This window comes from Harpia harpyja, chromosome 16, assembly GCF_026419915.1.
Source record: "Harpia harpyja isolate bHarHar1 chromosome 16, bHarHar1 primary haplotype, whole genome shotgun sequence".
Lineage (NCBI taxonomy): Eukaryota > Metazoa > Chordata > Aves > Accipitriformes > Accipitridae > Harpia > Harpia harpyja.
In genome coordinates, this window is record NC_068955.1 from 22,165,599 (window position 1) to 22,189,638 (window position 24,040).

At 38.4% G+C, this 24,040-nt stretch overlaps 1 protein-coding gene and 1 long non-coding RNA gene across 5 annotated transcripts in view; one reads left to right on the forward strand and one right to left on the reverse strand.

The window, feature by feature from the left end:
* Nucleotides 1–2,388, forward strand: part of LOC128152662 (uncharacterized) — a 38,926-nt gene extending 36,538 nt beyond the window's left edge. The window contains exon 3 of the long non-coding RNA XR_008238728.1: nt 1,744–2,388. This is a non-coding gene — a long non-coding RNA (uncharacterized LOC128152662). The remainder of the gene's footprint in view (nt 1–1,743) is intronic.
* GALNT18 (polypeptide N-acetylgalactosaminyltransferase 18) overlaps nt 1–24,040 on the reverse strand; it is a 252,985-nt gene that overhangs the window by 44,040 nt on the left and 184,905 nt on the right. For 3 of the 4 annotated variants that reach the window (XM_052811201.1, XM_052811198.1, XM_052811199.1), the window contains exons 8-10: nt 17,011–17,196; nt 11,745–11,882; nt 7,494–7,589 (exon numbers count right to left, since the gene is read on the reverse strand). In XM_052811201.1, coding sequence (XP_052667161.1) covers nt 7,494–7,589; nt 11,745–11,882; nt 17,011–17,196 — 420 coding nt within the window. The remainder of the gene's footprint in view (nt 1–7,493; nt 7,590–11,744; nt 11,883–17,010; nt 17,197–24,040) is intronic. The other variant, XM_052811200.1, reaches the window with a different exon arrangement.

The following is a 24,040-nucleotide window of genomic DNA, read 5'->3' on the forward strand; positions in this document are numbered from 1 at the left end:
ACTATTTTCTTGCACAGAGTCTCGGTTTGCAATGCTTACACACACACTTAAGAACATGATCCTACTTCTAAATACCAGAAGATTTCTTGTTTTCTGAAATGTATGTATTTCATAGTAGTTTCTTAGAAATCTGTATTTTTGGCCTTGAATAATTACGATTTCACTATAAGTTTAATTTGCAGCTGCAGGAGAAAAAGAATACATATTCATCCATAAGCCAGCTCAGGATCTGAGTCATCACAGCTATATGCTATTCTTAAACTTCAGAAACTCCCTTATCTAAAACTTCTCAGGACAGCAGTATTGTGGTGCTCTGTTGGCAGCAGTGTTAAGACTGTCAAGGAAAAGCAGCTGCAGTATTCAGTATTTCCATGATTTTTTTTTTTTTTTTTTTTTTAAGTAAATGGAAAGGTGTCATGGAAAGCCTGACCTGTAGTAAATGAGATAATCACATTTTGTCTATTAATTTCTCCTCATAAAATGGTATATAATGCTTCTTGGTCAGGATACTTCACATACACAGAAAGCCAGTCTTAAGAGGGCTACTGTTTCTGCTTCCAAATTCCCCTAACACTCATTCTGACAAAGTACGTGGTTCTTCTCCCAGCTTTCCTGGCATTGATGATTGTCCGATACAATATGAATTTCATTAGGCACAGGAATCTAAAGAAAATTTTGAACATTGCAACATACATAAAATTAAGGCACTACTAAAACTCAGTTTTGAGATGTTTATATTTGCAATGTCTCAATAACCTGAAGATCACACTACCTTTACTCTAGAGATGTCTAAATTATTCATTTAAAATAAACTAACAAATTTCTTATTCTCCCCTGCCCCCCCCCCCAAATTATTTGCAAAGCAATTTTAGTTCTTTTGATAATTATTTGCTGAACATCTATGAATCATTCCCTCTCCTAGGTTTTACAGATTGCACTAATAACTATTTTTTGTGTTTGTGATCAACCCTGTACTTTTTTACCAGAATGTAAATGCCTTCAGTGATAGCCAATTTTAGTCATAGGTATTCTTGGTTACAAAATAACAAATATCTGTGTATGAACAACTACCATGCTAAGAAGTTTAACTGAAGAAAAAAATATTTTTTACAAAAATACATATGAATAACATTTAAAAAAGGAGCACTTATGAATCATACGAAGAGTTTTTAGAAGTTCATGGGAGTTTTTGTAACTGCTGTTTCCAGTACTTCACACACTGTGCTTAGAATACAACTTTAAGCTTTCATGTCAGTCTCATACAGTGTAAACTGAAATAGCTCTACTTGTTGCCATGACTTCCTTTCATCGCCCTCAGCAGAGATGCAATAATTCACACCAGATAGGGCTGTACTCATCAGTTTCCCAGTGTCAGTTCTGCAATATCTTGCAAGAATATGAAAGGATATGAATGGGTGTCCCTTCTCGCCTGCATTTCCTTTCTAATAATTCTGCCAATCTAGTCTTTTGACCCTGGTTCTCAACTTGAATTCCTCAAAATCTAACTGGTTTGTATTGACTTCCACATCCCTGGATGAGCTTTGTGGTTTAACTGCTTATAGATTGAGAAATATATGAGCCAGAAGCTATTGAACAAGGGAACACACAACCGCCCATTATCCCCTCAATCACAAGCACTTTTCAAGGTAAATCTGTACTTAAAATATCACTTCATTGACTGATGGTACTTGTTTATTATACAATAGTTGTAAAGTCTCTAATAATGTGTTGTTTCATTGTCAGCAAAGATTCTTCCAAATTATCACTCGGGAGTAGTTTTAATGCCAGTGACACACTGTCATCAGCCTGCCTTCAAGATTAGAGGCCTCGTGTGGTGGTGCAGCCCCCCCCGGCCACGTTGCAATGTCAGGACCAGCCAACACTGTGTTCTTGTGCAGTGAGTTGCGACAACCTGGAACTTTCTTATCCTGGCTACAGTACAGTGAGTTAGGACAGTTAGGCACTCCCTAACTGTACCTGAAACTCCTGCTGCCTGGATCATGGCCCACCTTTGAGGGTGCCTGACAAGAACTGTGGCCAGAATGGAAATACACTGACTGAAGTCAATCATCTCCTGAACATATAAACAGCGGTCCTGAGTGACGCCCTTTGAGCTCTCCTGGACTGCAGCGGGCTGTGACCAGCATCTCCCTCTGAGTGGGACGTCTCTCACAGCTCACAAACTCTCCAGTTTGCGAAATTCGGAGGACCGTCACTGAAAGCTGATGATGGGACCTGGGCTGAAACCCTTCACTCCTTGAGGCTCAACCCTCACCCGCTGAGAAATGCTGAGACATTTGAAGTGATTATTTCACTGGACTTGAGATGAATTTTTAACAGGTATACCTTATTTATATATGTATCTCTCTTTGTGTCTGTGTGCATGCGTGTGTGAATTGACTTAGGTATCTGATAAAAAGTATAGTATAAATATTACCATTTTGAATCTATAATTAAGTCACTTGGGGTTGTAGTAAATTCTGTTGAATCATATTGTAAATGTTAAACTAGTCAATGATTAAGTGCTGCTAAATCCTGTGATCCACCTTAAACTGTGAATGAACCTTAGACTGCTGCTACACACATATAATCCCTTAAAACATAAAACATTGACCGAGTGTGGGAGTAGGAGTGGATCCAGCCACACCTAAGCTCCATCAGGAGTTCAGAAAGCAAGGGGGTCTTCTCTGAACCTCGTGACTCAACGGGAGGGTCTTCCTTACTCTTTGTATTCCTTCCATTAGACAAACCATTGCCCAAGTCTGAGACTAAGATTGCACCTAGCTGCAACTAACCTCCATCAGGAGTTTAGAAAGCAAGGGGATTTTCTCTGAACCTCGTGGCTCAATGGGAGGGTCTACCTTACCCTTTTGCATCTTTGGTCTCTATATAAATCATTCTAGTTTGATTCTAACTTGATTTGCCTTTGTACGTTTCATCCATGTATTAAGTAATAGAGTGAACCTTGCCATCAAACTTCATGAAGTCGCGCTTTTATAAACTCCTATTAAATCACTTTTGCTAATACCCTTGACAGTGATTCTTTAAGCAGCCCAAACCACCCATTTGCAACACCTGGTTAAACAGCAGTCTTAAACAACAACAAACATCCAGGCTCAGGTGGTTCCCAGAATTAGGAAGTGAACGCAGTCAGGCCCGGGACATTCGCTTGCTGCAACTACAAGCAACCATCTTTTCCATGCAAAATGGGGGCACTGCTGGAAATGGACCTTTTAAGGCCTAAGTCTGACTCAATTGTAGCTTTGCTTCAACAAGTTCAAGAATTAAAACAGTACCTTCATCCTTTTCTGCATGAACCACTTTTAAAAAAACAGCAAAACCTCACAGCCTGACATGAACTTTGTTTTGTACTGTTTTGCCACTACTGTTCTTCTGTCTTCCTTTCTTTCCTTTCATCTCCTCTCACTTTCTCCCTTACTGCCACTCCACCTCATCTCCCAATTTTCCTGTTTCCCGCTATCATCACACTGAAGGGGGGCTGCTTCCTCACACCCCGCAGCTGTCTCCAGTGTAGTCTCTTTGGCCAAGAACAACTGTGGGCTGTTGTGCTTTGCCTCTGAACTGTTCTCATGCAGTTAAAGCAACATGATTTTTACCACCACTGCATGGTGTAGTAGGAACCTATTTTAACTACTGTTGTTAATTATTTTACCATGTTGCATTTACTATGTTAGCTATTTTAATAGTTGCAAAAGTCAGTTTTGTTCAGCTGTTCTAAGAAGCAGCAGCACTGCACAGCAGAGGAGGCTTGATATGGCAGGCTAAGACATACACTAAAAGCCCTTTCCAAACAGTTGACCATCAGCACACCAAAGGTACTAAAACCACCTTACGGCCTTGCTTCAGGCACATCTAATAGCTGGCCGGTACCCATGGTGGCTATGAGAAGTAATAGCAGATGCTCAGGTGTGATAGTGATGTTCTTGCTGACGAGTCTGGGAAATTATGCCAACATACTGTATGTTGCTGTACACATGGGAATAGTAACAGCAGTGTTTATTTTGGACAGATAGCGACCAAAGGCAGAAATGGAAGGATGTGATACTTAGGAAGCAATACAGTCCAGCAGCAGCAGATCAGCGGAGGATGAGCAACTTAGAAAGTTATGCTGTTCAGATGCTACCACTTAGAAAGACAAAGAAGTTCTCAACAGAATCTATAATTATCTGGGCAACATTTTGTAATGAAATAATTCTTACTAAAGTAATAGCAATTCTTCTCTTAGATTCATGAGAACACCTTGCAGAATTGCCACCCGTTCTGTTTTTTTCACTGGTTGAGCATGCAAGTTGCTCTACTCAGTGGATGGTATCATAACTCCTGAAGTGTCCAGGCTCCTGGGGAACAGAACAAAATACAGCTAACCCCAGGAAGCACTCTCTGAAGACAGGAGGAGAGTACAAAACATAGCTAATCGCAGATTCTAGTTTTTCAAGTGCCCTCTGTCTTTTCAGGCCAAGCCAAATAACCTGCTGCGAGAAATTCTTTCTCATTAGTAGTATCAGAGGACTAAGGAAATGGACAGATTATGTTCTGATTTTCCATTCCATCCTACTATTTAACCACATGTAAGATTTGCATCAGTTTCTCTATTTGTAGAACAGTACTACAAAATAAACACAGTTATAAAGCACTCTAAGATACTTGCAGGAGTGAACTATGAATATGCTAATGTTAGTTACAGCAGACATATGGAGGGGATTGCTGAAAGGTTGGGGAATCTGAATCACAGCAGTCTTACCATCACTAATTCTGATGTCTATTTAAAATGAAACTGAAGCATGGCAGGAAAAATTATTTCTGATCATTTTGTTGCAATATTTGAGGATATTTCCTTGCCATTTTCTACTGCTTTTAATTATGAAACTACACATGATGTTCTCGATATTGTCTGTAAAAAATGGAGCATGGATTTTTAATTCCCTTTCTGTTGACTTCAATGATTTCTTTCTTGTATAAAACATGCTAAAAGAAAACAGTAGCCGTATGTGCAATTCTGAAACTATTAGTTGATGTCAAACACCTCACCTAAGCCATTTCCCATGCAAAAAGATGAAAATCCCAAAACATCTGAAAGAGGTTAGTGGAAAAAAAAAAAAAAAAAAAAAAAAAGGAAGTTACCCGATTCAGAAGAGAGGCTACAATGGTAACTAAGAACAGTAACTTAACCTGCGTATGAGGGAATGGTTCCTGGCAGCCAGATATATTAATGCACATCTAGATGCAATTGGGCAAAGCCCTCCACGGTGGCAGCTCTAAAACCATAAATGGTATAGCTGCAACAGTAAAAATTTGCACCAGAGCTAAGAATGGCATCACCCAAACCCTCAGTTATACAAGCAGTCCTGAATCAGGGGACTAATCGTTTTGACTGATCTATTTTGATAAGGACTGCCAGGTGGGCAAGATACCCCCCTTTATATAGCATTTCACCACTACTAGAATAAAATTAGCATCTCACCAATATCTTCTGTGGTTACTGGCAGGTTCACCAAGATTAGAAGTAGTGCTTATTCATATATTTCCAATATGCTAGAGGAAATGTAAATGGCTGCAGCTCTGCTTAACCAAGAGATGCAATATGTGCAATGGAAATCTCATAGTAGTATGCCAAATAGTGTTTGTTAGTGCTTTCCCTGTTAATACCATAATCCCTAACAAAGAGAAAGTCTACTCCTTTTTTAAAGTTCTCACTCATTACCAGGATCTTGCTTATATATGGGCCTTTTTGGGGGTTGTTTTTAACATCATTAGTTACAAAATTAAATACATAGTAACGGGAAGGAGACACAACGTTGTAATTATGAAAGGAGCGGAATCTTGGCAAGAAAAGTCTCCCTTGCCTTTTTTCCCCTCTGTCATTTATTTGCTTCTATGTCATTTATACAGAACTTCTTCTGACGTTCAAAGGTAGTTTTTGATCTGGTGAATACTGAACTGTGCTAATTGAAGTGACTTTTTTTGTTGTTGTTGTTTGTCTCAACTATAATTAAAATTTCTAATTGGAATTTACAGCCATGCCTGTAGTGTGTTGTTATCACAGATGATATGCCAGAAGAGAGTTATGGCGTCCTCCCAGAAGATGAAGAATAATGGCTCTGGTGCATGGGTGAATTACACAGTTCCTTAGCGAACACTGAGGACTAGCTTAAAAACCTCCTGGAGGCAAACAGTGGTTACCACATAATTATGTGACAAATAAGCCACAGCCCATGCAGTGAGGGAGTCTGATGGATGGGATTTTCAGATATTTTTGTCTTCATCATTCATAATTTACTCAAGCATGATGCCACTAGTGATCAATATTAAAGGCCCTCAGCGAAGGAAGCCAACACAGAACACAGTTTGCAGCATGTGTAACTTGGCAAGGAAATGCAGAATCATATCTGCATTTCACCAAACTTATGTTTCCAGGTCACTATGAGATCCAGGTACAGAGGACAAGATTACCTTGTTGCTCTGTGTTTATTTCTGAGATATTAGGAGGATTCATTTGCTGTATAGTCAAATCACGTAACTGACAATTCCATGGGTAAAACCACAATGCATAACTTAAGTGGAGCATAATAGGGTCCTTCTGAGAAAACAAATATAAAAGGTAGTCAGAGAAAAAAGTGATTCAAACTGGAGGGATTTTTCTGTTTCTTCAGTCACTCCCACAAATAAATCTATTTCCTTTATGTCATTTTTGCTTATGTTACTTTTCAGAGTTAGATAATCTGCACATCTGTCTTTGACAAGCATGTTCTAGACCATGTGATGTTATTTTTACTGTCAAGATTTGCCTAGAAACACTTTCACCTATGCCCATATACTTAGCTACTTGCGGAGATACAAAGTCTTAACCCTTGTGTTTGCAAGTTAAATCCAGCTGTTATGTAAGACAATGGAAAGGTTTTGGTAATTTGAGTCTTTGGCACATACTAGAGTAACAGGACAACAGCAGAGAAAGAAAAAAAAAAGGAGCTTAGAAGAAGGGCTTTCACAAGAGCAGTGTGTGGAATTTGACACAGCTGTATGGTGTGAAGAAGGTGGCTGTACATTGCAGATTTGTGAAAATGAGACAGAAAATGCATCAAGTAAAAAAGATGTTGCTTCAGATGTGTAAATAAACTGTGAGTTGAGTATACATATGTATGTATATAAAATGTTTTAAAATGCATTGTTTCATTCATATGGCATACACAGTTAAAGATCAGAAATGAAAGCTTTTATCAACAAATCTGGGTCAGTGCTGACTCTCATATTCCTTACAGTCTTTCAAAATGAATAAACAAACTTCACTGTCAGAGTGCTAATGTACTAGTGATTCTCAATTTACAGCAGAAATAATGTTCTAGCTTTCTATAAAAGAGCTACTAAACAGCTTACAGAGGTATTGTTGCAGGAAAACAATGACAGGTACAAGATGGTTCCTCCTACACAGTCTACTAAGAGCAGCAGCAATATCAGAGATCATTAGACAAACTAACCTGTGGTGTCATTCCATGGCAGATATACATGATTGGGATATTCTCCGTGTCTGGCCCTTGATCAAGGCACAAATCACTTTTCAGGGAATTCTGCAGCTAAAATAAATAGAAAGAAAAATAAATCAAGCACGTCTTACATAAGAAAAAGATGGTGTGATTATTTTCTTTGCAAAAAAATCATATGTAGTTGAACAAGGAAATACACAAAATTAAAAATACTTGTTGCAGTGAAGATATTGAAGAGAAAGCACCTGGTCTAAATTCTTCCTTGTAGATAATCTAACACTACTGATTTCAATAACATTGCACAAGGTTTCAGGGAGGGTAGATTTCAAAAAGCCTTCAGAGGTAACCATGATTTTGTATATACATTTTTAAAATATTAAGTCTAATGAATCTGTGGTACACACTATATACAAAAGACAAATTTTTTATCAGTGCAGCTAGTGGAGCAGTACGGATGGAGTTTCAAACATAGGAGAAAGCCCTGTAATTAAATAGTTTTTCAGAATCACTCAGAAGAGTCTTCTGATTTCTGGAAATAATTCAAAAAAATCCTTTCTACTAACGCTTAGAGACTTCTGGCCAATTGGTATGCACTAGCTCTTCTTTGCATTATTCTGGGCTAACCCACACACAGCAATCCAGCTATGAACAGACTGCAAAGTACTTGGCCCTGTTCATCACAAAGCCTTATATATTACTGTGCAATGCTGAGACAGAATTTTCTGAAAGTGAAGTGCTAAATTAATGAGCACAGATAGCTGGAAGGTCTTTTAGAGTGTGAGGCCAAAGATGTGGATTGCATACCCTTGGGCACGTATAAAGGTGTTCAGTGGTATAAGATCAGCTCAGAGAACATGAGAGAATTGTCTGATGGAGGGAGTGAAGAGGTGATGTGGTTTGCAACCATCTGTGATTACCTGAGCAGTCCTGTCAGCTGTGTACAGGGGCCTCCTTTGAGGAAAACCAATTGATATGCTTAGAAAGGAAGTCTAGAAGTGCACTAGTATGTAAGAAGTGTGGACAAGCCAGAGATGGAAGCCAGGCAGTGAAGAAAATCAAAAGCATGAACTCATCTCTACAAGATTTCCAACTCCAAATGTAACTCTAAATTCAATAACAGACAGGACAAATCTCAGCATTGAAGAGAAAATATGCGTTAGGTATCAATACTGCCCTTATTCTTAGGCACAAGCCTCGAGAATTAGATAGTTTCCTCTCTCACAGCTTTGTATTTCTTAGCCATAAACATAACCACAACCATGACTCTAATCGTAATCAGAAGTTAGGAACCCTCTCTATCCAAACCAATGATAAATATCAGCCTTATTAATTCATGCCTGTATCCATCACTACCTTCAGCTTTTCAAAACTTCTTCCACAAACTCAAATTCTAATGCTTGTTCTAGCCCTAATGTTATAACCTTTTCCACAACAATCCCCATAGTAAAGGAAGCAAAAAAATTTGCCTTGACCAAAATCAGCACGCGACTTAGCTGAGAGGGCCAACCCAGCAGTAAAACAGATACAGAAACTTTAGAGTCCCAAGCTCTAAAAAGAAACATGACCCTAACCCTAGCAGCAGCAGTCTGGTGATCAGGCACTACAGAAAGAGACAAAACACTATATTCCTTTTAACACCAGTCCTCCTCTTACGAATCTTGAAAACAAAAAAATAAAATGAACTCTTCAGATTTAATTTCTCAAACTCTTATCCCAATGACAACTCTACAGTTAACTTGAATATCTGTAGAGAAATGATCCTTACAGAAAACAGAAAAACAAAAAAGCCACTGGCCTGTTAACTAATAATGCTGTTTCAAAATCTGAGGCCCAGACTCTTAGGAACCATCCCTTTCCAAAATCTAGTGGCTTTGTGGCAACCAACAATTAACTTGGGTAATGCAGTTTTAGACTTCCAAGACTTAATTACAACCCAAAATATAACCAGGTTGCCAGTCCCCACGCTTAAAAACAGAAATAATTAGTCAATACTGCCATTTGCTCCCTTTCAAACTTAAGAGCCTTACAGAACACAGAGATAAACTAGACTACTGAAATTTTGAATTTGCATAATTATCTCAAACATGAAGCTGAAGTTAGGGAGCCGGTCCCTACAGTAAATACATCAGCTTGTGGTCCACTGACATCGCTTTCTCCTAACTCTAAGGGTACTGCAGAATTCAGAAAGAAATTTGGTTCCCAAACCTTTAGTCTGCCACCAACCCTAACCCTAGCTATATGCCACAGCATAAACTAGATATGAATGATACAGCTATTTTCCTAACTCACACAAAACGGGAGGAAATTTAGGATTCAGGAAGTAAATGTGGGTGGCGATACTGTACATGCCTATATCCTAACCCTCACCTCTATTCAGAGAACTTTTGTAATTACTCAGGTTTTTTTCTAAATTAATGATAATCCTATAGTAGCAATATCTCTATTTTCTACAAAAAAAATTAATACAGTTGATGAATGGAAGCACTCAGAGAATATGCAAGCAGCTGACTTGCTTTGAAATATCACATCTTTCTCCATTATAAGACGTTCAAGTGAACAGGAAAGCAGACATGAAGGAAGATTAGAGATCCAAGCAATTCTTTTACTAAAAAGATTGGGGCACTTTTTCTTTCATACAACAGTATTTCATAAAACAGTAAGCTGTGTATTTCATAAAACACCCCCCCTTTACCTGTACAGATATGTTACCATAGCTGTCCACTACTTCTTTTGTGATAGTACAAATGATGAAATAAGACTTACTCCTCACATCTTTCTTAACTGATGAGGCTACTTTCATACCGCAGACATAAGACTGCCTCATGTGCATTATTATGCATGTTCTGCTGACCAGTGAGTTCAGTATTTCTGTAACAAACTCTTCTGATTCTTTTTGGTTTGTACATTGCCAGCAAGGAACCTTCAAAGGCTGATGAAAAAGTTTCAGCAGAATATAAATTCATAGGGTGCCTGTTTGCTGATTTTTATTTCGACTTACATGATGTGGAGTTAATCCTGAGACTACACAACAAGTACCTTAGCTATTCCACTGGTCTTCCTTTTTTTATCTAGTATCACTTCTACCTGCAATCAAAGACTTTTTAGCCAGAGGTACCTACAAGCAGAACCATGCACCTGTTAGCTGCTATGCCTCCTTCTCCTGAGGAAACTCCGCACCTGATTAGATCATGGCATTGCTGAGGGCAATTCCACACAGTCTATGGAAGAGGCTCCTTGAACACGGTGGGTGGGTGTGTGTGTGAAGGTAACCATTATCTCATGCATTAACAACGACCTAAGCCTTTGTTGGAAGTGTTTTTCTTCGCTTTTTTGATTGTATGAAAAGCCAGCACGATAATTTTTGATCATCGATTGATCATCAAAGGGGTCATGGAACTTTGTGGGGCATACAATCATTTCATTTGCCAAAACAGAGTAGCTGCTCTACGGCACCCTCAAGGGTCTTCTCGGAGCCTGGCAAACTGCGTAACTCAGACTTCTTTTTGAGGAGGAATGTCTCCAACCAAATCTTTCACTTGTATAATCTGCTCTTACTAGTTATGTTTTCTAATTGGGACTTGCATGCAAAAAGATGAATTTAATTCACAGGAATCAATTTTTGTGAATATGACACTGGATAGAGAATGTGAAAAGGATGTCCTAGCTCTACTAGCTTATGGGCCCATAGTAACTTACTGTGCTCATCTTCAATGTCATGCACACCTGCCCTCACTGTTTAGATTGCCAGTTTTCTAGGGGCTTTAATTAGCACAGTACAACTCAAGCATGATTTCAACATAGACAAGGGTACTACTGTCACACAAGTAATGATGAAGATGATCCCAAAATACAGGCATTTGAGGTTCTGGGTACAATATTAAGAAGCTTGCAGTTGAAATCCTGAGCCTGTTTTGTTAATTCACCTGCTGCCACAAACCTTCCAACTGACAACTCCAACATGTGTAAAAAATCATGCCTTGAGTATCTCTGAGTGGAATGCAAGCCATGAAACAAACATACAAACAAAAAATCAGGGAGGAAGATAACGTTCAGAATACCTCAGCATAAACTACAGCAGAGCAGCTGTCTCTGTCAACTAACCAGTCTAACAAATTATTTAACTAGCGACTTCAAGTTTATCTGATTCTTCTACTTCGAGCCAGGCATCGTCCTCATGAACTGCTTCCACTATGACACCTTTCTCCCCCACCTGTTTAGAACTCGAAATGTAAACAAGATCCTTACCACCCCATAGGCGACAGTATCTGAATACATTCTCATTTCTGGATACACGCTGACAAGATACCACCTAAAGGTCTTGCACTGGAGCTTTTTCCTCAAGGCCTTCCTCTCAGAAATATCACCAATATCAATTCCAGAGTCCTGCACATAAAACAAAGGACAGAAAAAGCAGAAAAGACATCAGCGATACACCTCTGTGTAAACTAATCATCCAGAGTCTCCCTCATTGCAAAGATGATTATGACCTATGATAATTATCAGCTTTTGGTTGCGAAGTCAGTCTTACCCACACACACTCTCTAAGTGCCCCAATTAAATATGATACAGGTCACCATGGCGGGGTCTCTTTCAAAGTCGTCTTTGGTCAATGGAACCACTCCTATTGACTTCAGTGGGGTTTAGATCTAGCTTCCAATGAATATCACTGTTGTTCTCTAATTTCCTGGCACTTTCCAAATCCAAAAGTAATTGGCAGGAAGTAGCAAGTTACCCTAGAAACCACTTTATTGCTGGCGTCTCACTGTGGCCTAATCGTTAGTATATGACACTTTCTGGCCATTTCTGAAGCCTGCGTTTACTGCTTCACTGCAAAGAGCAGAAGCTCTGCTCACCTTTCTGAAGCATCACTTATTAAATTTCTCTTGTAATGTAAAAAGAGAAGTTGCTATTTTTGTTAAAAGCAATTCCAGAATATTCTCTCCCCAAATTTTTATTTTCCTTTACATTTCTGGCTAACCTAATTTCTGCTTATCATAAGAGCAGATCATAAAGCGTGAGTTTCATAAAGTCACTGTATATAAAAATCAATAATTTATTACATTAAAATCATGCAGCGGAAATTTGAGAGAGGGATCTAAGTGCAAATCCATGGCTGCTATTTGACAGAAAGTAAAATGAGACATTTTGGTCCACACTGTGTTCTACCACTTCTGCCTCAGAATAAAATGCAGGATAAATAAATTTTCATAGAGAAATCCTATAATCTATCGACTTAAACAACAGTCTTTACTGGGCCATAAACACCCTGAAGATTTTGTCAGCCACCAGATATGATTTAAAAATAACATTGGAAGCATTGAATTTTCTTAGTTACACATCAAAAAGGTATCTTTATACGTATCGAGGTTTATAAGCTGCTGAAGCAACGACTGCTTCTTACATCCCAAAGCACTGAATTAATGTTAATCTGGAACAAGTATATTTTATTATGGAAGCATTTTCTAACTAAAGTAAAATTGACTTCCACATTAGCAAAGTATACTAAAAAGTAGGAAACTGAGGTCTGGCATAAACAGGCATAACTCAAGTTAATCCTTAAAAATGACGATTCCCCTCCCCTCAAGCCCTATACCATTCATAAAACTTTATGTGGACCTATTCCTTAAGCGACCATTTTTTCCTGACTTTTCTAGCAAGTGACTAGATAGAGGAACATGGTGTAGGGTGCTGCAAGACAACCAACTGGTCCCATGGACAAATCCCGCTCATGTGCTGCTCTGGCTGCACTTGCACTTGCCAGTGTATCTTCCACTTGTGCGAAGGAAAAGGAGGATGCCAGCTCACAGACATTTGACTTCCAGCACTAACAAGGATTCCTGGGATCAGGCACTAAATTGGTCCAAGCCCCCGAAACATAGGGGAGGACACGTGGAGAGCACAGCTCTTGCTTCTGGGACTTGAATTTTTTTTTCCTTTGGGTTTTAAGTGTTTTTCTGAATCTATTTATCTAAGTAGTTGCAATGCAGAAATCACCATGGTATCCGAGATCCCCATATGAAGCACTTGGTACTTCAGAGCCGCCCACAGAGATCCCAAGAGGACAGTCACAGCACAGTGCCAAATGAGTCTAACTCCTTTTTATTATTAGTAGCTCTCAAAGACTAAAACCTTTGGAAACATCTGACTATGGGGCTTCTTGGAGATCTGGGAATTCTTTCATGGAAAAAAACAGGTCCTGTGGTTAACATTTTGGAATAGCACATTTCATGGAAAGTCCTGACTGTTGTAACTGAATACATTTCTATTACCTACTCAGAGACCATTACCAGTGCACTATTTCATCAGTTTCCAGATAGAGAATTACTCCTGTAGTTATCCACTTGTGTACCAGTATTTGGCTATGCTATCTGTCTGTCCTCTCTGCACATCTCTCACAATGATGTCTCAGCATCTTTTTGCCTAAGCTGAAGCTAAGTTTGATTTGAAAATTGTTCCTCTCTGGTATTTCACCTTTAATTTAATCTTGAGATAGGCGAAGATGAAACAGAAATATTGCCATCCAATCTGATATCTAAATTTGACCTAATCCATCCCCAGCCTTTTTCATCCACCATCTCTTTGCCCCCTGCCTACTGGAAGTCTGTATTACAAGTGTCCCACAAGCTCAAAGTTATTTTTTAGGTTGCTGCTTTACACTGAATATTCCCTCTTTCTACTGATGTTTCTATACCAACCAGAGACTGCATTGCTTCTAACCTTTTGATGTATAAAAGAGGACTCCCACTAATGATGTAGGTTTTCTTTATACTGACTGATTCATTTACAGTGCTTGGGAATGTAATTTTGTACTGTATTTTCCTCTTTCCCTTAAAAGGCTAAAAGCTTTCCTTAATTTAAAATTCCTTAATTCTGCTCTACAATCAGTTCAGTACTCGCAAAGTTTAGCATGGGAAAGGAAAAGGAAGTCCCAGGTCTTCAGAGCTCTTCCCCTGACTCTTGGCATCAGGCCTCACACAATGAACACAGCTAGCTTCAAATTGCACAACTGATTTGGGATACTTGAGCACCTGGCAGGCTGTCAGAACAAAACAGAGCCCCGACACTCTTCTAAGTCCTTCCCTATTTTCCACATGGCAAAAGATGGAAGCTGGGTGAACAACACTTGAATGTACCCAGCTGTAAGTCACTGACCCCATCTGACAGGAAAGCCTTCTGATGATCACAAAGGTGCCATACTGTCTCTGAACATCCTGTAGCAATTAACTAGGTAATGAGTAGATTCAGGCTTTATAGGCCTGTTACAACCAGGGAAACTAAGCTGTCTCCTAGTATCTTTTAAATGTGTGTGTTTATTTGGTTTCCTACAGCAGTGAGAAGTACAAATGAAGGTTCTTTGTGCTACAGGTTCCGTACATACATGCAGTAATAGATTTCCCCCTACAGCAGAGGCATCTCATTACATTACAGAAGAGGCTACCACTACTAAAAGCTGATTTAGCACTTGCCATTTCCAGCTTTTAAGTCTGCACTACGGCTTGACAGCAGTAGCCTTTGAGAAGATGAAGAGAGAATATAATCTGCATTGCAATTTATTCAGGCAGTTCAGTGCAATGATTAGTACATTTGTGGTAGGAAAATGACTGGAGGTTGAAGTAGTAAGAAAACTTGTTATTCGTCTTCAAAACTATGAACAAAATCAGTTTTGGCAGTACAAGATCTACCGTGCAAACACCCTGATGCACTCTGTGACCTGAAGAAATCGGTTCAATCCACACACTGCATTTATTTTTCCTTTGTTTAATAACACATATTTCTTCCCTTTGTTTAATAAATGAGTTTTAAAATTGATCATAACAGGCTTTTTTTTTTTTTTCTGATCTATTGGCACAGTCAAGACTGTGTTATTACTTGTTAAATTTCCATTTAACAAGCAAAAATAACAACAACTTATCTTTGTATTCTTTATGAATTTGATTTCCAAATTACATTCAGATATCAACTTTGCACAAGATTAAGAACCACCACCACCATATCTGGATGAATATTATGCAAATATGTGTTAGCAAAAGGAATTTCTAAGTTTTGTGTTAATGCTATGTTTGCAAGTCAAAAAACTGAGACTTGATCCATCAGTGAAGATCAACCAATCTTCAGGAAAATAACTAACAATGAAAAATAGAAACTGAAATTTAAATCTATCAGGTTAATCACAAATAAAATTTGTTTGAAATTGTTTTGATGTAAAATAAATAATCCTATCTTCCAGAAATGTCTTTATTCTTGTATGCACTGCTGTGCGACTACTCAAAACAGGGACACTTAAAGGGTAGCTTGGATTCTGTGAACAAGGGACTATCTTCCAGAAACCTCCTTTCCCTATACCAGATCACAGAGGATTTTTTTCCTGGTGCTTTCATGGTATATTATGTGGCTAATTCTGTAACCTGAAAATACAACAATGACTTCCCCGCTTCACCAAAATTACTTAATTTTAACCATGAGAGATGAAGGAAACTATTGAAAGCAGCTGAATCAACATCAGCATTGATATATCTAGCTGGTTTTTGGTTTCTAACCTTTTTTCCTTATTAAACTAAAGGAGGAGAAGTACAGCATCTTATTTCTCGAACCAGAAATCACTGCAAAACCAGTTTCTCTGAACAGTTGCAAAATGACTCAGAGAGATTTTATTAAAGAAAAAACAAACGACCAAGCTAATTAATTAAATCTAGAATATTTGCTTTTGCTGTAATGAGAACGGTACACTGTAAGTCAAACCTCAAATTCAACTACAGCCATGGTTTCCACCCTCTACATGGATCCTGAATATTTTCCAGAACAGGTCCCTATAGCTCTTAAGAGTTCATAGATTAAATACGATTGACTACAGAAGTGAAGAACAACTAAAATCAGATGTCATACTGAACTCTCAGGTTAGCCATCTGACATTATCTTTTCAATACAAAATGGACCAATCATTGCTCATCTATGGAAAAGAAATCTGGACAAGCAGGCCAAAAGGGAGTTGCAGCTAGATTCTGCCATATGTGAAGACATCCAGCCACCCTTACTCTGATGTGAAATTACTCAAGAGTGATACACCCACACTTGAATTGATAGATGTTAACACCCCTTGGCAGGACTCCCCTCACAAATCTGGCAGAATTATAGCTGATGGTAAATAAGAAACTCAAATTCAAAATAAGATATGTAATATAGATTTGATGCCTCTTTTTTCCACATTTCTGCAGCTACTAGATTAAAAACTCTATGAAGAGTCATCAGTGAGGATGATGAACTTGACAAGAAATAAATTTTTAAGGAGCCTGAAGACAAAGAAATTATTCTAGAATAAGACACAACTACATATATATTTATATATATAAGTGTGTAGGTATAGGCATATCTTATGCCTATATGTAAGACATAAATACATACATATGTGTATACAAATAACAAAATCCTAGCAGAAAAATGAAAATTCAGAGTAGGAACCAAACCCAAAAGGATCTAAAGCCAAAGCTTGTAAACACCGGTCTTTGTGACTCACCTCCTGGGGTATGTTCCATGCCATATAGACATGGCTCTTAAATTCATCCATCCAGACTTCAGCCACCCTTAGCGCATTTCTCCGGACATGAGCAGTTAGGTCTTCTGTGTATGGTTTATGTGCTCTTTCAATGTGGGCAATCCTGGAGCAAGGTAGAACCTCAACACTTCCTCCACATTGCCATACCTAGTAGGAAAAAAGACATTCTGCTAGTGAGAGCGCCCTACACCACTGCTATCCTTTAATAAATACGCTGAAATTATTTTATCTCTATGCTTGTCATTGTTACAAAGGAGAATAACTATTCAAGACTTATTTGACTATACAGAGGGTTTTCTTAGACAGTTGTGAGAGGAGAGAGTTATTACCTTGCCTTACCATGAATTACTACTACTACTTAACCTTCCTACAGAATTATTACACTGCCAGTAGCCTCTCATCACAAACTTCCTGGATCAATTTAGCTATTCTCAAGATTATTAATAAAATTATTTATAGGGCATACCAAAACAATAGTGTCTGGGTTCAAGTTTTAATGCCTTGCAGGCATTTCTCTTAAGATTGTGCACAGTCCATCTCAATGCATACATGCACTATTCAGAACCTTGAATTAGGCAGCCTTACGTAGAAGGGAAACTAAGCCAATCAGCTTTTTAAGATCACTAAAGCTTCAGGTTCTAGGAAGACTAGGAATATAAATGCATCTTATGCTTTGTTTTAAACACAGCTCAGAAAGGATCAGGTTTATTTCTTTTGAGAAGGAGTGACAAAGACTAAGACTGCCTAGTGAAAACGTTCTATGAACAATTTCAACACACACTACATACTACACACATGATATAATTTATAAAATTATAATACACTTATAATGTAGGTTACTGTACCTGCTCAAGTGTGTTTCAGTTTTGCTTTCAGTTTTGCCCACTACCACAGTTGAGCTAAGGTCCATAATGTTAATCATAAGTATTGCATCCATTTCTGATTTTCTCTCTTTCTGCTTTCAACAAAAGAGAAAACCACTTTGGCAGCCTTAACAGTCAGTGAAGTACTTCAGTTATTTTACAAAGAAGCTCTTTTTCTGTGTACCTTGTACTATGTAAACTTCCTAACAAGATCAAGGCAGCCCATTCATAATGGTTGAGTGGATGCTGCTCAGGTGAAAACCCAGATGTACTCAAACTGCTCCTGCTGAACAAGTACCTCAGTGTCCCAGAGGCAGGTGTACTCACTAAGAAGTGACAGAGTTTGCCTTATGATACTGCAGAGATTCCTGAGGCTTGGTATCCCATACCAAGAGAGCAAAAAGTGAGAGCGAGGGGGTGCTCCTTCCTCGTGCAGCTCATCCAGGAGACAGTATATTCTGGTCTCCCTCCTAGTGGCCAGGGATGTAGGTTGGCAGAACATCATGTTCTGGAGCTGATCTGTGACCCCTCAGGTCTGTCCATCCTATAGGCATATGCTCTACTAAGGAGGCACTTTGTTCAGTCATTCATTTTATGTATTTAGACATCTGGCTTGAATACAGCATTTAGGCATTTGGCAGCTCCTGAGACCAGAAGATGTGGCACGGATTCAGAATGTTTACAAAGCCTTTTCTGAACTGGTGCCTAATTGCATTCAGCATATGCTGGGAGAAGAGATAAAGCCTTGGTTTTCAGAGCGCTCTGGAAGATGAGCTATCCCATTAACCTACTGTACAGTCAAGGGAGCTGAAAAGACTTCAGCATGTCTCCATGTCCAGAACTTGGAAAACCGTAAGAGTAAATAAACATAACCATTACCAACATCAGGGCAAAACTGAGATGATCATAAATACTTAAAAATAAATGGACAATTGATCTGGCACAAGAATAAATAATCTGGAAACAACACTTGTGTCCTGTCTTTCTAAATATCATATAAAGTAGGCAATCCAGTTTAACGATCTAACAAAAATAATAGTTTGTCAAACATTTAGTTCTGAATGGTTCAGCTACATTTCCTAATAAAGTTTAAATGTGAAGTATCATCAGGCTTTGCTCATACAATGCCTGCTTTCGGTCCAAGCCATTTCTCAGTATGGCATTGACATCCAGCTATAAATTGTTTCAGTTACTCACTGTACACTGTTTAAATTAGTATCATAAAGGACAAGGAAGATGTAGAGATGGTCATAACTTAGCCTGGGACAAGACAATTCACATACCGCATACGCTGCCTACTCTGCCCAGCCTTTGCTCATTTTAACTAGGAATGGCCTCGATCCAAGTCCAACATGTGAACACCATATCTTTTGTAGGATTTTCAGAGTCACATCTGAATGCCATCTTGACAACAAGCTGAGCCAAAAATTCACAGTCTATAATAAGCTGAATTTCCAAGTAAATTTCTAGGATCTGAAAATCTCAAAAGTGGACTCATCTATAATTTTAGTACTAATTCAGTAATCAGTAAAATCGAATTTGACTTTATAATGAAGTCATGTGTGTTTTCAAAAACATCCTGAGATGACACAGTCTTTAATATAGTTTGTAAATAACAATTACCCACTACCTGAATAAACACCAATTAATCAACTCTGGTGGCCACTCCTTTCTCTTAGACACTGTCAGTCTTTGTTCTATTTCCAAAGACTAATTAATTGTTCTGCGAGAACCATGGATTCACTTAAAAACTTAATGCTAAGAGGGAGCTGTCAATACAGATGTTGACAGAACAGGCGGGTTGTATTAAACAGCTTCAAAACCAAATCCTATTATTTCTAAGCAAAAATCTCCTGCAATCCATGAAAATGTGATTAGCATGTACCAAAACTGGACTAGAGATACATGCTAATAATTTCCATATATCAAGATGAATGAAAGTCCTTTAATGACTTTTTACAGAGGAAGACATGAGAAACACATGTGATCTGAAGATACGAGAATCGTAAGTTGGTGTGTGCAGAGCTTGCAGATACAGCACTAAACCTGTAGTAGCACTACCCTAGATGTAGGCTATGAAGCCTTGCAGAGCACTCGCAGAGTGAAAGCAGATGCAATACTTTGTAAGGGCAGAAAGCACAATCATGACTTGCTCAGCTGGTCACATCTAGGACAAGCCATAGTACCCTTCCATCCCCCAAGCATTCTTTGCCAGTGGGATTACAGTACAGTGAGAAAGCTCTTTTCTCCAAACACTTCATTGCACTTAGGGAGAGGCCAGCTGCAAAAAAAGAAAATGTAGGTAGGCCTTAAAGTGGGATTTTCAAACGGCATAAAACTCTCCTGAAATCTGAAGGGATTCTGGATTCCCAACTCCCCAAAACATGTACAAAATCTCCAGCCAAGGAATGAAGGGCTTTGCTAGTCATACACTAAATATTAAACACTATACTGAAGAGGATTATGTGAATACTACACAATATAATATGATTAACTGACTGCTACAGAAAGTGTTAGGTTTTTTCATTCTTCCCTGATTATATTTGAAATAAGGAAATTTCTTGCAGCTAGGTCAAGAACACCCATCCATTCTTTCTTTCTTTCCATCTTAGACCAACAGTCCTCTTGAATCTGACCACTCCCACCTCCCCCCACCTCCTTTACTCGTGTCAACAAATCCATGGTACTCCAACCATTGTGCTGGGAGCCATTGTGGATGGTTGGATGGTTTTTCAAGACAACTTGAAAAGGTATAAATCTCACATCAAAAGTGCATAGGAGAGACTCATTAATTACTCTGAACCAACACCTTTTGGTCAAAGACAATTTTTAGTTTTGGTTTTTTTTTTTTAATTAATATTTTAATACTAAGAAATATATTTTCTTAAAGACTCAACTCCGAGAGAAGCTGCAAAGCCTTTTAGAGCGGTCTGTTCTTCATCTAATAAAATTCCTGTAGACAAGAGATTGTCTTTATAGTCAAGAAATAGGAACAGCAATTGAGGGGTCAATTCCTCACAGCTTCACACATTTTCCCTGTGAATTTCACAGCTATTTTTTTGCTGTCATTAGTAATCTTTATTCAGGCTTCATCCATACTGAATAGCACCTTTCTAGTTCTCCAGCACTGTTATTTTATGTGATGGCTATAAATAAATACAAAGGTTTAAAATCAGTGAAGCTCTTCCAAATTATCACCCATTACTTTAGCAGGAAGTCTAAAGATAAATGGAATGGTTTGAAGTAAAATGTTATCTCTCTGAGCATACTGTCGCTGCAATCAGTAATACTTAATAACAAACCCACTCGTACAAATTGCAAGGAAGAAACTTGATGAATTTCCTAAACTATGGTTAAAAGGAAATGCAGCACCTTTTCCTGTTGGCCATGAAGATGTTTTACCTATGGTAGCAAGAGGTGGAAATTGCTAGCAATAGTCTCAATTTCCTGCCAAATCCCTAAACATACATATACACTTGTCAAAAATAACATATGCTTCTATCATTGTGATACAATAAATAGCAATTCATATTTCATTCTGTAAAAGTATCAATTGCAAAACTGTACCAATGGGTCTCAGGCTTTGCCTTAAAGCAAAGACCTTAGAAGGTTTTCAAGTGCGAGGGACTGCTTATCTTTGGGAATAGTCAGCATGACTGCTGGAGCCCCAGCAATGCAGAAAGTTTGCTTTTCTTTGGAGGAATTTCTTGAGGTTCTGGTCCTGCTCATTCACTTTGCAAAAACAGTCTTTTAAAAAAAGAACACACCAACTGGAGTTTCCCTTCCAAAGACCTCTCAGAATCTACTTCAGTGTGTTTTCAATGCTCCCTTCCAAGACGACCTTAGAAAGGCTCTTTATTCTCAAATTTCCTGAGGATGTTCATACATTTGCTATAGTCCCAAGAAGGGCTTAGCGTGCTTCCTCTTCTTGAAAGAGTTCCTTCAACCCTAGCAAAAGGTAGTAGAATTCCATAAAAAAATTCAAGGTGTAAAGGGATAGTAGCAGTGCCAAGGTGACTTCTAACACTTACAAAGCTGAAAGACTACAATCAGCAAAGCCTGTGACCTAAACGAAGCAAAGCAAGTGGGAGATGATAGGAACACTAAATGAATACGGAGAATCTATTTGGGGGAAAAAAAAGGGGTGGGTGGGTGGATCTTCCTTTTGAATCTTCAGTTGTTGTGACTTACGTAGAGAATTTGTCCAAGCTCTAAGCACTTCTTACTGTTAATTTACTGAAGGTACATTTACACATAAGCTACAATCGTGGCCCTACATCTGTGTGAATTTATGTTCACTAACATTAAAGTAGCCCCACAGAGCAAATAGAAAACATGTTCTTCACATTGGAAGAGCCAGGAAAGCAGAGGACACGTAAAACTGCAGAGAGAACAGAGGTGGTGGCACAACAGATCAGCTGCAACTTCCCCTCTGCTAAAGGAGTAAAGGACCAAAGTACTGGAGAGTCCAGTGGGATGGCACAAGTGAGGTGACTACAGAAGCATTAACACACCAAATGGCTTCCTTAAGCACTTTGCAAAGGCATAAGCCCTATTACCGCTATGCTGTCATCACTCACTCTTTCCCACCAAAATGAAGGCAGTAGTGACAGCATTTGCACAGCTTTCAGTGTGCAGCAGAGACGGGTGACGCACACATCCTTAGAAATGTCTATCAATCTGGTTATAATTTTTTTAGAGCAAATTCCATTCACATCTGGAAAATCTGTTTCAGTAGACAAAGGGGCTCTGTGTCTATTTAGTTTTATTTTTAAATCCACATCCTTTAGTAAATACTTTTCAATTGCATTTAAACATATTTGAATTTGCATATTTAATCAAAACAAATAAAACTCTGAAGCTGATGCCTCTCTCGAATATTTAATTTATACTTCATTATAAAATGATATAACATTAAAAGTGTTTCTTTTTATCTCTAATCACTGAGTGTTCTTTTCATGTCATGGAAGCTTAATCTAATAAAAAAATAAACCCTACACGATGCTGAGCAGTTTATTAGCATGTACTGCATTCATTAAATTTACACAGATCATGCAGTTTCTCCAAGAACTGATGTGACCTTGTTTGAAACCATCATTTCATTTGGACTGCAAACAGAACTTTTTAATAATTAAGTGATTTCTCAAAAAGCTGAAGCAATTTCTAGCTTCTGCGAAGTCTGCAAATGACAAAATTAGAAGAACTCATTAAAGATGCCCTGAAGATTAAAAAAATAGTCAGTGTGAATTAATTACTACTGTGGATACAAACAAATAGTCACCAGTATATTTAAAAAATATTTTGGGGAACAATTTAATGCAAAAAATATTTGAGAATCTTGTTAACCTTTGTCATTACCATTAATTGTTTACTGATAACCAATAATGCGCTTGCTGCTTTACAGGCAAGTATGAATAAACTATTTTTATCCAATACTATGAGCTAAGTCTGTGATCATTTTGGGTCTGCATTTTTATCGTGGTATCTTGACAGGTGACTGCAGAAAGGACAGAAAGAACGGTCAGATACAACGATCACTGACATCAATGTTCATGTTTCCAGTAGCAATCTGTGGCTTTTGGATTGCACCCTGTAAGTTTTTGGATTGTCATGTACATTTGGATATCTGTCTCTGTAAACCTAGAAACTATACTGACTGGATGAAATACGTTAAACTTTATTTAGGTCATATCTCCACTGAAGTCAGATAATCTTCACTAAATAATTGCAGTAGTGAAAGTAAGTACTGATGGATTTGGCTGACTTTCCCCAAATTCAGCAAGAAGCCATGCACAGCTTTGCTTATTCCACTGGTCTCAAATAGCTTCCTCTCACCAAAGAAGTCTGCCCAAACAGTAGAATTAAACACAGAATCCTGGCCTGAGTCACAAAAACTCAGGATTAGAAAAACGAGAATATAGGTGGACAGGAAGAGAAGGAAAATACACTGCTTACAGAAGCTATGATTCTGGTTTACTCCCTGCTTCTAGATGCTGAATGGGCTGGAAAAGAGAATCATGTCATTGGTGCGTACCCCTGCAGAGTGGGAAGTCAGGGTGTAACTTCGTTTCAAGAGGTGACTGCCTATAGTCACAGCTCAGAACAGTATGCATAGAGAAATCAGAGAC